This window comes from Achroia grisella, unplaced genomic scaffold (assembly GCF_030625045.1).
Source record: "Achroia grisella isolate CSIRO2021 unplaced genomic scaffold, CSIRO_AGI_Agris_v1 utg1295, whole genome shotgun sequence".
NCBI classification, from domain to species: Eukaryota; Metazoa; Arthropoda; class Insecta; order Lepidoptera; family Pyralidae; genus Achroia; species Achroia grisella.
The window spans coordinates 580,220-598,202 of NW_026712613.1; the positions used below are offsets into that span (position 1 = coordinate 580,220).

At 33.2% G+C, this 17,983-nt stretch overlaps 1 protein-coding gene and 1 non-coding gene across 3 annotated transcripts in view; one reads left to right on the forward strand and one right to left on the reverse strand.

The window, feature by feature from the left end:
• The window catches only part of LOC131855039 (ankyrin repeat domain-containing protein 29-like), a 73,280-nt gene that overhangs the window by 10,860 nt on the left and 44,437 nt on the right, over positions 1-17,983 (reverse strand). For both annotated transcript variants that reach the window (XR_009358089.1, XM_059206250.1), the window contains exons 6-9: positions 15,066-15,263; positions 14,074-14,172; positions 10,082-10,180; positions 146-280 (exon numbers count right to left, since the gene is read on the reverse strand). Coding sequence is in view for 1 of the 2 variants with exons in the window: in XM_059206250.1 (XP_059062233.1) it covers positions 146-280; positions 10,082-10,180; positions 14,074-14,172; positions 15,066-15,263 (531 nt within the window). In the remaining variant the exon portion in view is untranslated. The remainder of the gene's footprint in view (positions 1-145; positions 281-10,081; positions 10,181-14,073; positions 14,173-15,065; positions 15,264-17,983) is intronic.
• Trnac-gca (transfer RNA cysteine (anticodon GCA)) lies at positions 8,225-8,296 on the forward strand. The gene has a single exon. It is a non-coding gene; the product is annotated as a tRNA-Cys (tRNA).

The following is a 17,983-nucleotide window of genomic DNA, read 5'->3' on the forward strand; positions in this document are numbered from 1 at the left end:
ATATATATAAACCTTCCTCTTGAATCATTCTATCTAACGTTGAAAACTGTTCATAGTCCATGGAGTCCATAATCATCCATTAAAAAATAGTGGTATCATTCATACATACGTTTATAAATTTTTACATAATTGGTATAAATGTTACCTGTCGTTGATCCAAGTTAGTAGTGGCGGTGAGTAAATCCAAGATGGCGGAGAAGGAGCCTCTTGCAGCTCGTCTGAAGCCCTCGGGTGGGGATTCAGCAGCGCCCCCCGCCACACTCACGGGAGACTGTGACCACTAAATAAACGAGCGTGATTGAGTACCATTTTTGTAACCAGTTATATATATTAGAAGTGTTTTTTTTTACATTGGGTATTCCGTTATGACATGTATCACAGACTGCGGTGTTTTATTGTTAGAATGTGGACGGATGATCCCATTGCTAGCAATGTACCATATCAGGTTGACCTCCATGTGGTTTCCCCTGGAAACCATCGTGATAAATCCCTGATGAATTTGTCACGTGGACTAACTGACCTGCCTTCATCTTATCATCATCTATTGGTGCCCCACCAGCGTATACTTAGCGCAGGCGGATGTACCATACCATTTTCATTAGAGAGGACAGTTAGGATAGAAAACCGCTTACCAACTAACCCGTTACCCACAAAAACAGAAAATTTTTAAAACGAACAAATCTACCGTCATTTCGGAGTGCTTTCGAACTGAGAAGTGACAATAAACTCAGCTAACCGGTAATTAAAGTACATTTCTCAGTTCTGTCAAGCATATCCTGGTTGAGTCACATCGCTTACTTTTCTAATGTACATATTATAATTTTAATATATTGTAGGTAATTTAGGTACATATATTGAGTATAAAAAATAACAACAAAAGATAGCTTAAAGTCCGACAAGAATACAATTTTGTGTGCAAAGAATAAATAAAAATATAAACATATATATACGATGAAGCCTTTCCCTTACTTAGAGGTGGCGCGTATACCATTAATGTTACTTACTTTATGTATTATACTTACGGAAGCATGTGTGGAACTCAACGCAATTATATCACTCACACTTGGCATGTTTTATGAATACTTAACCGGCGTGGTAAATAATTGAATACAGCCTCCGGCGCCGCGTCCGTCGCTGATGAAACTTGGAAGTGGTCTTAATGTCAGGCTAATTCCGCAAATATTATCCTTAAAAGCCTTACACAGAGTGAGTTTATTCAAATACTCGGCAAAACTTTTCTAAAATATTGCGCTTCATTTTTAATCAACGTATTTTTAACATTACTGCCTTATTCTATTTTGTTGAGTTTGAGTGATTAATTCTTGTTTTGTTAATAAAAGATTCGTCTGTGCTAGGGCCGGCAGATACTTGTAGAAGGTATTGTATTCTTCAATTATATTGAAATTCCCATATCTTTATTGTGATCAGTTTAAGTTATTACTAAAATAATTATATTTCCACCAGCTGTGCCCACGGTTTCACCCCCGTGAATTTTATAGCCTATATGTTATGATGTATAAGCTATATTACTGTAAAGTTTCATCAAAATTAGTTCAGTAGTTTTTGCGTGGAAGAGTAACAAACATCCATTCATACTCACAAACTTTCGTGTCCATAATATTAATTAATAAGATGTAGAGCATACGTTACAAGTAAGTCAGTCCAATAAGTAAATATATACGAGTATGTGACACCAATGTATTTGGTACAATAATAAAAACGTGGACAACTTTATATATGATTATATTTATAATTAACAAAGTTCAGTAACATTTATGAATCAAAATGTCATGAAGGATCTTCTTAAAAACGTTTAGGTAAGTCAGATCAGAGGAGACTGGCCTAACATTTTTTTCCTTTTTCCTTGTTGTTAAAATGTAAAAAAAAAACAGAAAATACCAGTTTTAATATTCATGATATATTTATATAGAAAATATAGGTATTCGACTGATATAATAAGTTCTATGAATAATAAACTATATTGGATAAATCTGTTTAAACTAACTAACTAAACTTTGTGATGATACAAAATGAATCACAACAATACATATTTAATTCCTAATTAACTGATTTACCAAATTAAGTAACAAAGATTTGACGATGGTTTAGCTTCTAGAAAATCTATAAATGTACTATTATAATACTCAAATTCGAAAGCACCATTATATATTATTACATTAATAAACAAAGACAGTTATACAAAAATGTGAGTAAGGGCGGGCTTATCTTTGCAAAAGATCTCTTTCAGCCAACCTAACGCTGCGACAGAAGTGGTAGGTGGTGGTAGCGGGCAACGATAATGCTCGAGGCTTTGTAATAGATAACAATATTCTAATATATACTTAAAAAAAGACATACACACACTTACTAAATATACAAATAATAGTACAATAATAATAAATACATTAGAAAATGATAATATTAGTATGGTCAGATCAGTTACCTCATCATGACAAATACACCAGGAATTTATCACGATGGTTTCCGGAAACCGCGTGGGGGTCAACCTAACATGGCACATTGCTAATAATGGGTTCATTAGTCCACAGCACCAACAATTCACTTCTCCCCCCGTACTTACCTACTGTTAAACTTATATAGTTGCGAGTACTTTAAAATTACAGGTGAATCAAAATAATGTACTCATCAAAGCTTATTTTGATTTCCCTTGAGTAAGGGCTTAGTAAGTACATGTATATATAACACAGAGAATTATTCATGATACATATTTAGTATTAGTAAATTTAGTGGAGATTAATTTTGATATTTTAAGGAATATACACACGTACCTATATAGTTTTTTCTCATTTATATCTATTGTATATATTGTAATGTATTGTAAATTCTATATTGCTAAATTAATTTGTAATTTATTTAATTTAATTAAAACATTCCATGTGGAAATCTGACCACCACTACCGCAAGCGTTACGACCTACCTCACTAGTGATCAAACTCCGACCGTTATTGCAGCTACAACTATATTGCGAAACGAATTTACCTCTAAAAGAGGTATAATCAGACAATGAATAGAGTGTGGACTAGAATTATCGATCAGATTACAACTTAGTCAGACTCGTCGAATTAGGCTTCCAAATGTTTGTTGTCCCACATATGCTAATAGTAGCGGAGTTAAAGGAAATATTACAAATCCATTTAGGAATGAAATGGACTTCCTCAAAATAATGTCTAATTCGACAAAATATAAATACTGTATTAATATAACCGTGATGGTTTCTAAAGGGAAATAGCAAATTATATATTTTATCATATTAGCTATTATATGAGTAGTTAGTTTGCACAAACTTTGACCCCGTTTAAATCCTTATCCTGTGTTTTTGGACTTAAAAAATTGAGATTGTAATCTATACTTATCTGTACTACACATTACACAATAATTCGAATAAAGAATAATCATCAATATCAGTTCATAATTGGCATAACATATCATACCAGATGTGGGTATTTCAGTCTTAACTCTCACATATTTCAGCTGCCAAGCAGCTTGCTTTGTAAGCTGTGGTTCGGTTGTAGGGTGCAGATTAGACAATTAAATTACAAGATAATTGGCATGATATTTTAATTCTTTGGAATGGCAAAGCATTAGTGGTATCATGGGTGTCACATGATAGCGTGACGTCCGTAGCTGTTCATGTAGCTATATAGAGACGGATACCGTTTACTATCAGGTGGGCCGTGAGCTTGTTTTTAATTCCAAAAACAAAAATAATACTCTACAACTGCAATAAAAGAAAGCAACAGAAATAACCGGATGTTTATTAGGAAACAAGCCTTTGAAGTAGAATACTGATTGGGAATTAAAAATACCGGAATACTAGATACTGGAATTTATTTACAAAGCAACAGCTGGATAAAGCCGCAGCCGCAAAAAACAAAGCTGCCATGCAACCTTTCAATAATGCATGCTCTCGTCCATTGCCAATCGAGTTTATGCAAATTTTGTTCCGAATGGAATATCGATGTTCCAATTAGTAAGGGGATTGTCGAGTTCAGAATCGAATGTAATTAGAGTGTAAATTCATTTGACGGTAACTTTCTGATGTATCTAGCATGACAGATATGCTGACGGTCAAACTGATGGAAAGTGGTGACCGTCGCCGATATACGTATATGAACAGTATTATAACATCACATTGTCGTGCAATTATGGCTGGCTCATTCGTGATCATCAAACACGTGAATGCGTGCTGCTTTTAGGGACGGTCTGCTCTAATCACTACCACTGATTTTAATTTTATTCAATGATACTGATTAAATAATCAGTTAATTATCTATTTAATATTTTGACTCTAATGAATAAGTGGTAGTTCGTATTTACATATATTAACTAAGAATATAAAGTTCCAACAATTATTTAAAAGAGCAACAAGACAGCTTTCTGACATTAAAAAAAGGCCTCAAATTTAAGTTTAAATGAACGAAGGATTTTCTATTCTATCCTATTCTATTGTCAATTCAAAATCCTACAAATAAAACATTTAAATCTTATGATATTTTTTATATTCCTATCCAGTTCATTCTATTGAACAACTTCGAAAATTCCACTAGTATATTTTTAAAATTATTAGGGTACATTCGATCTTTCAAAAAATAACATAGTATACAATATTTAAAATATCATTGAAAATGTATTATGGCTCCTTACTTTGCAATTTAACTAGCATACTTGTATCACTCCTTTTAATATGGAATTTAACTTACAAAGCGAGCATAAGGCCAAAACAGGTGAGACAGAGATATCAAACTGACGACTTTGTGCCGAGTCTTAATAGGTAACTATCATATTGTTATAAAAGTCTAACTAAATTGTATATGCATTACAAAAATAGAAATTCCTATTTCCTAGTGACATCGTTTCTCGTTCTAGTAACGTAGCGTCCTTGTTTGTAGGTACGAGTAGAGCATCCCCGCTTGTTGAATTATTTAAATACAAACAACCTTCATGTCGTTTTGCTCTCCTGGTACTTGCATAATACAGGTTGCAATTTTATATTCTTCTTTCGACAAACAAACCGGTGTACATAAAAAAACCATTAAGGTATTCGTTATTTATAACAAAATAATAAATGTCAACTATAACAAATGTATCAATTATTTTTTTTAAAAAGAAATCTATAGAAAGTACATTCATTGCCGGTGGTAATAATATTAAAAATATTTGTACTTTTTTAATTTATATTATATGGATGGTTATAACGGAAGGCTAAAAAAGATATGGATGGACTGTGTGAAAGATGATATGGCAAGTAAGGGAGTAAATAATGTGACTGCGAACAGGGACGAATGTAAGAGACATATTACGTCGACCACACATGAATGGGAGAAGGAAGAAGCAGATGATGATAACAAAATCTTAAGAATGTAAAGTATGAATAATATCCGTTTAAAGGAGCAACAGGCTCAATCTCTTTCTTGTTTATTCTTGGCTACTTGGTAAGTGATTTGATAAAAAAAATGCTGATGTAAAAATGCTCACGAATACATCAAGTTTGAATAAAGATGATTAATAATAATCAGAGTAGACTCGAATTTATAATCCTAGGTTGCAAGCAAGAAGAATCTAAAGACATTTCGTTCAAAATTCGTATTTCCAGAAAACATTAAATGTTACTTTAATTGATTGTTTAACAAGATTACAGAATGTCTCAAAGAGGAGCTGGCTCGCATTATTTCTATCCAATTTACTCGGCGCTGTATGAATTTTGTACGGGAGTGGAGCGCGTGAAATTTTAAAGGAACACTCGCGGGGTTATCGCCGCGGAGTGCTAATATGCCGCAACCCATTAATATTAGATGGAGCTGCCAAATCTCTGTAGGTATATTACCTATAAGTTAAATAACTACTATTACAGATATTTCCTGAAATTTTATTGTAAAATATCTATTTATTTTAACTAGAGATATATTGTAAAATTAGTTGTGCCCATATTCTGATGTATAAGGCATCTAATTTCTGTAAATTTTCATCAAAATTCGTTCAGTAGTTTTTGAGTAAAAGAGTAACAAATATTCATCCATCTATACGTACTCAAAAATTTCGTGTTTATACTATTAGTATGTAATAATATGTTATCTGTGCTATTAGTAAGATGTCGTGTGCGTGATTACCTCAGTCTGATCTAATTTACCATCCAAGCAGCTTGCTTTGTAAGCTGTTTCGGTTGTAGCAAGATTACGTAGTGAAATCACAGTATAAGAGGCATGACATCTTAGTCCTCTAGAATGGCAACGCATACGTGGTATCGGGGCTGTCACGTGATAACGTGATGTCCATAGTGCATATATATACTGACGACGGTTACCGCTTACCATTTGGTGGGACGTATGCTAGTTTGTCCCCTATGCTATGACATCTTAGGCATGGCATGCCTCTAGAATGGCAACGAATGATTAGTATCGCGGGTGTCACGTGATGTCCGTTGTGCATATCATGTACATAGCGACGATTATCACTTAGCATTAGTGCCTAACTAACTAAAGTAAGCTTGTTTGTCCTATATACTATAAAAATAAAATAAATCTTAGTATCAATTTATAATTCCGACTGACTTTGGTAGTACAAACACAAGTATTGAGGGGGAGGGGATTGTTAGTAATGTCCACTGATGATCTTATTGCTAGCAATGTACCATGTCAGGTCGACCTCCACGCGGTTCCCCCTGGAAACCATCGTGGGCTAATGGGCTAACTAACCTCCTGCTCCACTGGTGCCCCGCCAGCATAAACCGTTAGCGTTACAATCTCTCTGGCGACTCCATGTCGGATTACTGTCGTGAAGATATTTTCATAAAAACTGCACCATCTCAAACAAGTTGATACAGATTGTTCTACCTATGCAGTGTAAATACTTAATACTTTGGCCTTGTTTACCAATGTTACGTAGACAATCACCGAGAAATATATATATACATATATCTTGGGAAATCCCACACTTGCTGACATAACCAGTTTAGTACAGTCAATCAAAGCCGCGGTATTCATTCGTTTTTCATTCGTTTAAAATATATTATTATATTTCTTGTATATGTACTGTACTGGCTAATCAGAAATGTAATTTTATTAATTAAATTTGTAATTTGTTCAAGTTTATAGTTAATTTATTGTACACTTTGTTTATACTTGAATGTTTTGACAATTGTTCTTAATATACACATCTCTGTATTCCAAGTCTTTTCCTGTACTTTTTTTTGCCTATATATATCTTCATCATCGTCATCAATCTTCTATACTTATAATAAATTTGTAGAGAGGTCATTTCTGTACATGAAATATATTTCCAAAATAACTATCAGGTGGTGATTAGTGATCGATACTGATGCCAAAAATGCAATCAGTAAATTTTTTATCTGTCTGTCAGTCTGTCTGTCTGTCTGTATGTTCGTTATAGAAATAAAAACTACTCGACGAATTTTAACAAAACTTGGAACAATTATTGTTCATACTCCTGGGCAGGTTATGGTATACTTTTCATCACGCTACGATCAATAGGAGCAGAGCAGTGAAGGGAAATATTAGGAAAACACATCAAAACCACTGAATCGTGAGGAAGGACATAGGCTACTTATTTTACGAAAAACGACGGAAAGGCAGACGAAGTCGCAGGCAACAGCTAGTATGAAATAAAACTATAACAATATGTACCTTAATGCCTCTATTATAAGGTTTACATATATAGAAAACCTATATTAGAAAACACACAAACAATTAGGTGAATATAAAAATTGAGAATATTACGTCATATTCATTGTCAATAAAAACATTAGTTTGTCATGAAGTTTAGGCGCCCCGGTGCGCTTGATGGTGTTGTTCAGGTCATCGTCTTCGCCAACGAGGACGGTGTCGTGTATGTATGTGGTAGGATAAAACAATTCCATAAACTATTTTATTACGTTTATTCAGTTGTCTTTATTCAGTTTTCAGATAGCTCATATCTGAAAACTGAATAAACGTTTCACCGACATCTGTTTTAGTAGAATAATCAGAATATTCACCTTTCGAAAACAAATTGAATAAAATAATTTCATTTCATTTTATAAGAACACACTTGACGCTATGAGCAAACATACGAAATTTATTGTGAACTGTGCAATTATATATGCAGTACAGAAATGAATCGTGGGGAATCCCCTTGTTATATTAATGTACTTGGATATTTTTAAATATAGAATACAACTGTTCCAACAATTACAAATATATCATCATATGGGGATATAGCTCAATGGTAGAGCATTCGACTGCAGATCGAAAGGTTCCCGGTTCAAATCCGAGTGTCCCCTAATATTTTTTATTGTGGTTATTTTTTTTATTAAAAATATATCTTTTAGATATTATATAGTTTTAGATTTATATTAACTAGATTAGACTGTAATGTGTATTATATTATAGAAAAAAAGGAAACTTAACGATATAACTACATAATATAGTTGTTACCAATAGATTTTTTATGACTTATTTCGTTTCGCTAGGACATGTCAATACGTCACGCCCGGAGACCGTCATTTCATATTTTTATTTGTACATAAAATAGATGAAAAACTATAAACATATATAGTTTATTAATATTTTTGAAGACAAAAGGAATCACAAAACAAGTAAAAGCACGTAAACAAAATAGAATTACACAATAGGTACATATAAAAATTCAAAACTTAATTTCTGTGTGAGATATTTTAAAACAAGGTGGACCGACGATCTGGTCAAGATTTTTAGGAAGGCTGGTAAAATGGAACGTAATTGTACGGTGACAGGATGCGAGCAGCGCAGGACCGATCGTCGTGGAGATCACGTTTTCCGAGTTTTAACAGATTTTTTGTAATAAGGGAGGAATCACAAAACAAGTAAAAGCACGTAAACAAAATAGAATTACACAATAGGTACATATAAAAATTCAAAACTTATTTCTGTGTGATATATTTTGGACGTCTTCCGTGGAGATCTTTGGGGCTATGTGCGATGATGATGATGATATTTTAAAACAATTATCAATACATAATGCTACACTACAATTCCTCGGTGGTCTAGCGGTCTAGCATACGCTTTACGACCGATGGTCGCGGGTTCGATTCCTCGCACGGCACAAACATTTGTATTCATGAGTATGATTGTTTGTATCGGTCTGGGTGTTTTCTAAGTATAATATGTATGTGTTTATAAAAAAATATCTATGTATTTGTATCAGTTGTCTAGTACTCATAACACAAGCTTTAGCTAGCTTAACTTGGGTCTAGATGGCGCTGTGTGAATTGTCCTGAGATTATTATTATTATAATTCGCACGACGACGAAAATATACGCTTCATACATTCCAGGGCGCAAACAAACTTTCGAGGACGTATTCCTATACATATATCAGTAAACAATATCAGGTACGAGTACTTGATATTATTTACTCCTGACGCATTTATGCGTCTTGCCCGGTTAACAGGTTAACGTATCCTACTAAATAAAGTATGCAAAAATACTTTATTTTCAACCTTTACTGTGATGCGTAAAACAAAATACTCATTATGGGTTATACTGATTACTGATTACTGAACGAAGTGTTAGATGTCAATTGTGAGGTGTGACATTTGTCACAGCTCACGAATGTCACTCTCTATCGACGAAGTTGTACAAAAATGATCCGCTAGTTTTGTTTATAATTGAAGATTAAAAACGAATTGTTTTTTTATTTAAATTTAAATGTTCATTGTCAAACAAGCTTTGCGACCTTTAAAGATAACAAATAAATGTTAGCATGTGCGAAAAGCATACAAAATACGTTTTTAAAGCATTAAAAACATAGAATTTCAAAAATACTTTTTTCCTAATACTTTTTTTTCCTATTCAAACCAGTTTATACTTTTTTTTTGTCAAAACAGTTAGCAATCCTAAATCTACTATACGTTCACATAAAAAATATATAAACAAACAAACATAAATGTAAATTCATATCACAAGATATGACGGTATAACGGGTAAATTAGCTCAGTTATTCCTCTCAAGTCAAGCATACGGCTCGCCTGATGGTAAGATTATTAGTATCGATACTAGAAAATATAATGGTGTTTCACATAAATTTACCTGATCAGTGACGGTAGGATCAGCACCTCGCGCCAGCAACAGTTCTACGATGTGGGTGGCATCGGCAGCACATGCAGCATGTAGAGCTGATGAGCCCACCTGGTCACCATAACATAAGTACAGCATATTATATAGTGGGAATGGCAAATAAAGAAACGGCCCTGTTGCAAACTCTTTGCACATTTTTATATGATTATTTTTCTATCTCAATTTGCCAGAAAAAAAATTCAAATGTCTTATAAAATATTATAAAAATAATATATAGAAAATATCTAACTTAAAATTCATAGCGCTGACAATGTTATCTGATTGAACAAAGATTAAGTGCGTAGCGGTTTCTATGTTGATTGTCCCATGCCTAATTCTTGTTAATGTAAATATAATTAAAACAATATTTATTTAAAAGAGCAACATTGAAAGTCTCTTGCTCATTCTTCTTGTGATGATTCTGCATTCTGAATGATCGGTAGAATAAAAAAAACTTGACTATTCCAAAGTGTTTATATTAAGTTTATTTGAATAAAGATTATTTCTATTTCTATCAAGTTAGAATATATTTTTTTATAGAATTGTCATGTTTTTTATTGTCACTTTTTGTCTTACAACCGTTTGTATCTTCATTATAAGTATTTACCATTTTCTATCCATTGTTTGATTTATATCACGCATACAGTCCATTCATTCCATCTCCCACATTTTGAACCTTTATCGGTAGAAAACCAACATAACATTTATAAATTCTTATTGGCCCACTTGTTGGTAATGGAAACCGTCACTTATCTACTCACGTAACTCGTGTAGTAGCCTAAGGGCTTATGCCAGTCCCTTTAAACCGGATGACAGCTAAGAAAGTAAGCTGTGCAGAAAGCTTGCCGGGAAATAGCTTACTTACTTTGTATATAGTTTTTATTTATGATATTGGAATGTCAAAAATGTTGACTGATTGTAGTTGTTATTGAAGTGGCAACCGTTACGTTTTTTAACGGATGATAAGGGGCCGATCAAGTATTACCTAAGCAGATTTATTATAATTATTTACCTCCCACCCCCCTTGTCAGCAAATGTAAGCATAGCTCTGACCCCCTCCCCCCATGCTTACGTAAACATTTTTCAATTAATGTATTGTTTTTTTAGCAAAGACAATGTGGGGGTTGACATTCGTGTAAAAAAGTAAATGACTGCCGATGACCTAATCATCATCTAATCTAGACTCTCCCACCCCCATGACATCCAAAATAAGCAAAGCCCCTTACTTAAATGGCCCCTAATGGATAGCGGCCCGCCTGCGCTAAAGATTTACGCTGGTGGGGCACCAGTGGAGGATGATAAGATGAGCATAGTTAGGTAAGTTAGCCAACGTGGCAAATTACAAGGAACTTATCACTATGGTTTCCAAGAGAACCATTACCATGTACAAACTCTATCTGCGTAGAATATCAACATAGATATTTATACTAATTCCAACTTGACTTTCAAATATCAAGTCAATGTTGAAGTCGATTTGAAACCCTGGACAATAGAGCGTGACCTTCAAATATCAAGAAATCTCCGTTGAATTTGAATCACTCGAACCGTTAGGATTTAACTGACTGAGTTGTCACTGCCATTGTATATAAGTTATTAACAATATTCATTGAATAAATAAGTATTTTCTCAGAATATTTCGCGGTCACGCATAATAAATTTAATTCTGAAATAGGTTTCCGAGAATCATATTTCTGAATGGTGCCCTCTTCACCTTAGTATCGTATTAAGTATTTATTATTAGACAAGTAATATCTACACAAATATTTACCCGTGTGGGACCTCAGTCCTCGTATATCTTGTATTATTTGTTGTGTATTTACGTATATTGTATAATGATGCCTAGCAGAAATCAGCCGACATCCTACATCCCTTGTAATTTGTATTGATAGTCTCACCAACTAAGGTGGGTGTTTTAATATATATAAATATACTAGCTGTTACTCTCGACTTAAACTAAGTTATTCCTTATAACATTAGCTATCTGCGAGTGTAAGTCACCTCAAAATCTGTCCAGCTGTTTCAGAGATTAACAAGAAAGAACAAATAGACAGACAGACAAAATTAAATTAAAATTTTGAAATAAGTCCTGTATATACTTTCATATACATTAAGTGAAAAGCAGTTAATTTGCAGCAGTTTTTTTATATATTTGTATACATATCTGTACTAATATTATAAAGCTGAAGAGTTTGTTTCTTTGTTTGAACACACTAATCTCAGGAACTACTGGTTCGAATTCAAAAAATATTCTTGTGTTGTATAGTCAATTTGTCGAGGAAGGATTTAAGATTATACATTACGCTATGAGTAATAGGAGCGGAGCTGAAATGAAAAATATTGCAAAAAAAAAACAGACGAATTTGCGCGGGTTAGCTAGTGTAGAAAAAACTGTTTTGTTTGTAACATATTATGTGTATATATTGGAATTATACAATTATTGTTACAATATGCTTGCTACTGGCGACGGATGAAAGACGACTGCATGCAACTGAAATGCGAATGTTGAGGTGGATGTGTGGTGTGACAAGAATGGATAAGATAAAGAATGAATACATTAGAGGAAGTATGAAAGTGGCACCGGTGTCAAAGAAGGTAAAGAGTAATCGTCTATCGTGGTATGGACATGTAATGCGTAGGAATGAAGATAATATTTTAAGGAAGGTGTTACATATGATTGTGGATGGTTATAAGGGCAGAGGATGGCCGAAAAAGAGATGGATGGACTGTGTGAAAGATAAGAAAGGAAAGGAAGTAAAGTAAGGGTAAGAAAGGAAGTAAATAACGCGATGACTGCGAACAGGGATGAATGGAAGAGAAAAACATATTACGCTGACCACAAATATATGGGATAAGGAAGAAGCAGATGATGATGATGTTACAGTATGCTTCTATAGCAAGCAATTAGTGAAAATTGCATGAAATTAAGATACGATTCTGAGTTTAGCGCGATACATCAGTGTATTCTGTAGTCTACAATTTTAATGATTATATTATACATGCTCATATACAATCAACAGCTACAATTGTCAGTCCAACATTATTAACCATAACAATTTTTTTTCCCATATTCGTCCATCTCCTTTTCAGTGATGGAACAGGCAAAGTTCCTATATTGTAGCATAGTTTTTTGTTTCAAAAGTCTTTTGTTCTCCCATAATATAGTGGTGTTATTTTTTTCTCATAACTTTCGTACAATATCTATACATATAAATAAAATTGGAGTGTCTGTTTGTAATATTGAATTAACCGTTTTTACTACATAGATATGAATATAGTATTATATAGTAGCTGATGTAATAAGGAGTAACTAAGGTTACTTTTATTTTAGAAAAATAAAGTTAAATTCCACGCGGACGAAGTCGCCGGAACAGCTAGTCTTGCATATGACTTTACTCAAAGTAAAGACAATCTTTGAGTGTATATTGTGATAATATATTGTGATGTTACTTATATTATTAACCAGGTCTTAACACGAAAGTTTAAAAATAATAAATGCAAAAGCAAGATTTTTTATTTGGAGATTTGGGCTATTGACATGTGCTTGGACCTGTAGCACTGCGACCTATTGTGCTCGCCCGTTTTCGAGTTCGCTTAGACCCTACAGGGACAAGAAATGAAGGATATTCTTAGGAGCGATGATTTTTATATCCTCAGGATAGAGTGTAAACTTTTTAAAGGAGATATTTCGTTTATGCTCGAGTGGGCTATAACCACATAGGATGTGTATTGGCGTTTCCTCTTCAGTTTGGCAATATCTGCAAATACTTATTGTACTAAGTTTGCCATATGTTTGTTCAATTTGCAGTGTCCTGTGAAGGACCTAGTCATGATGCATATGTTGTTTTTATTTACAGCTATAGTCTATTGGAGTATTTGTTCGAGTAGCCTGTTATTAGGATAGACGCAATAAGTCAATTCTCTAAATTAATTAATTATATTCAGTGAATATTTATAAAGAATCTTACATTGTTTTGTAAATGCACGTTGGCACCAAATGCGAGGAGATGCTCCACGATGCCGTGACAGCCCTGAGCGCATGCCATTTGCAATGCGGTTACACCATTCTATAACAAAAAATAACAACTTAATTGTAATTTATATCAGGGATGAGCAACACGCGGCCCGCGGGGCGCTTGCGGCCCATTAAACATGTTTATGCGACCCGCCTATTATTTCTATAATGGAATTTATTTTTTCGACTTTCTCCCATCAATATATTTTTATAAAATTATATAGCATATAATTTTCATAAAAAAAAGTAGAGAAAACCAAGACCGATAGAGTTCCGTGCGAGGAATCGAACCTCGAACATCGGAAATGAGGCGGTGCGAACCACTGAGACCGTCAATTACAAACAAACATTAAAATATTATTTAATAATAATAATATTTATTTATTGCCAGAACAAAAGACATATACATATATTTGAGTTCGTACACTGTTTGTAAAATAAAAACTATAAAAAAATGAGCATCTTAAACTACATATAAAACGTAAACAGTAGTACCTCAAACTGCATATTCTGGGCAAAAGGGACTGACTCAGCTGATGCTGTGAGCGTAATGTTTACACGTACGCTGCACATCGCTGATTTTCAGTCAGTGCCTCTCATTTAATCTATACATATAAATAAAATTGAAGTGTCTGTTTGTAATGTTCAAATAACCGTTTCTTACTACATGCATATGAATATAAATACGGTACATACACAAAAATAACATTTTTTACAATTTTTGTCTGTCTGTTTGTTTGTTCCGGCTAATTTCTGAAACGGCTGGACCAATTTTGACGGGACTTTTATTGGCAGGTAATGTAATAAGGAGACTTAGGCTACTTTTATTTTAGAAAAATAAAGATATATTCCACGCGGACGAAGTTGCAGGTGCAACTAGTAAATAAATATGTAGATATTATATACACATATTACATAAATAACGTATAGATATTATAAATTTACGTTATCTGTGGCGTCCACGTGGCACTGTGATTCCAACAGTACCCTCACAAGCTCCGTATGCCGATGGACAGCCGCCAAATGGAGTGGGGTCCGGCCAGAGTTGTCCCTGGCCTCTCTCGTTGCACCCTTGTCTATTAGGAGAGCAGCAGTGGTGCAGTGGCCACCTTCGCAAGCCACATGGAGCGCTGTGCGACCCACCTGTTGACAAAGTCATAAAAAAATAATTTTAAATCTATAATAATGCGTATTGAACTGACTTTTTCATTTTTATACTTTTTTTTAAGTTATACTTATTGTCCATAAACTAAATATCCTTGCCCTTTTTTGTGTTTTATTTATTTAGTCTATTCGTTTTTTTCTCGCTTGGTTTGGTCCTAGAAAATATGTGTTGTGGCTTCACGCAGTTTATTTTATAACTTAGTTGGTTTTATAACTTAGTCTTATTCTTTCATATATACTATAAAATTTTACTTTCCGTTTTGTTTTCTGAACAATTTTGCATACTGACGGTTACGACCTTTTTGTATCGCAGATCACACATAATGACACAAAATTATTAATTTTATGTCGAACTATGTATTACTGTTGCCAAAAATTTTATCCCACATTGATTTAGTGCGTAGAGTTGTAGGTCATGATCATTAGTAATCATATAGTACATCTGGCCAACAATTATATTGGAGTAGATATATAAAAATATAGAATAAACTATGTATTGCTCACATTTACGGAATTACACTTGTGTCTGATATGTAGTAATCGAATAGACGATTTATCTGTATATTTTTAATGGATGATAATAGAATGGTACACTCGCCTGCGCTAACGGTTTACGCTGGCGGGGCACGTGAGGGATAATAAGATGAGCATGAAGTCAGGTCAGTACAGTCAGGTCAGTTAGTCAATCGTGATAAATTACACCAGGAATATGTTATTATGGTATTAATCCTTGATTATGATATTAGTAAGATTCTCTGTAATTTAAATTACGTATTTAATAAGAAGAACGAAATAATTTAAGAGAATATGACTGTAAATTTGCACAGTTTACACAGTAAATATATTTTTATTATATGTATAGTGTTTGGAAAATACAACGAAAAATTTGTTTTCCGGTGTACAGATGGAGCGGATAATCGTTTTCCTATCGGCAGGGACTGGCAAATGGACCTCTAAATTGTATACTTGGGGATAATGCTCCAGCATTCTATGTACGTTTAGTTGGCTATTCCTCGGGGAAATTCCTTTGCGTATTGGATGGGACGACATTACTTATGTTTTTTTCGTTTTATTTAAGTAATTTCTTTAAATGGAACATCAAAAATTAATTACAGGTAAATTATTGTGTACAGGATACCTACAAGTAAATTATTGTGTGGTAACAAGCATGATACGGTACTCATATCAATATATTAATTTCAAAAACATATATTGTCACATTATCTGTCTGTTCTTGATAATCTCTAAAACGGCTGGACTGATTTCAACGTGACTTACATTCGCAGATAGCTAATATTATAAGGAGTAACTTACATTACTTTTTCAAGAAAATATATTTATACTTTAATAAAATAAAGTTAAATTAAAAATTTTGCTGTCCGATTCTTTGTTTGTTTTTACTAATCTCTGAAACGGCTGGACTGATTATGACAGGCCATACATTTGCAGATAGCTAATATTATAAGGAGTAACTTACATTACTTTTTCAAGAAAATATATTTATACTTTAATAAAATAAAGTTAAATTAAAAATTTTGCTGTCCGATTCTTTGTTTGTTTTTACTAATCTCTGAAAAGGCTGGACTGATTTTGACAGGACATTCGCAGATAGCTAATATTATAAGGAGTAACTTATATTACTTTTTTTTGTTATTTATTTTAATATAATAAAGTTAAATTCTACGCGGACAAACTCGCGGGTAACAGTTAGTAATCTATAACATTGTGACAAAGTATTTTCAGACAAAATTGCGGCTTACGACTAGTACCGGAAATAGTCTAGAAATTGTGTTCTTTGGTCTAAAACATGAACTAGTCACAGGTAACCGATGTAAACACAAGTGAGGGTAGGATTTGTGTCAACAGCCCAACGTGGGTAAACCACTGAGATTAAATAAGCTTTAGTTGAAAGCTCTTTCACATCCGATGAAAATCCTGAGTTTGCTAATAAGAAATCTTATTTGTCTTTTATATTTTTATGTATTTGGAATTGTACAAGTTTCTAACACATATACACATATATATATATATATATATATATATATATATATAGTATTTAAATATATATATATATATATATATATATATATATATATATATATATATATATATGTCAGCTATTAAAAATAGCTGTAGCTGCTGTCCGATGGGCGTGAGTTAAAATCCTCACACAGTACAAAGATTTATGCATTAATAAGCATGATTGTGTGTAATTGTCTGGGTGTTTCCTGTGTATATTATGTATGTATTTATAAAAAAAATCCATAACACAAACTCTCCTTAGCTTAGGATTAGATGGCGCTGTGTGGATTGTACCAAGATTATTATTACTCGTATTTTACTAATATTATAAAGAAGAAGACTTAAAATGCCAAAAACTGAAAAAAAAATTAGTAATTATTTTTTTTTTCGTTTTAATGGCAATTGTATTTACCCCAGCATGTTGCCACGACTACAGCGTATTCGGCAGCATTTTTAAATCTTCCTTCGTACAGGATGATGATGAGCACAAAGAAACAGAACAATTGGTGAGCCGTAGCTACTACAAAATTAGTCTTCCTTGACGCGACACCCCATTTTACTAAGTTGTATCTATAGCGGCTCATTAAAAGTGTAATATTAGTAATATTATTATTTTTTGGTTTCAAAAATTATCGATCGTGTTCTATAGTTAAATTAGCGATATCAAAATAAACGAT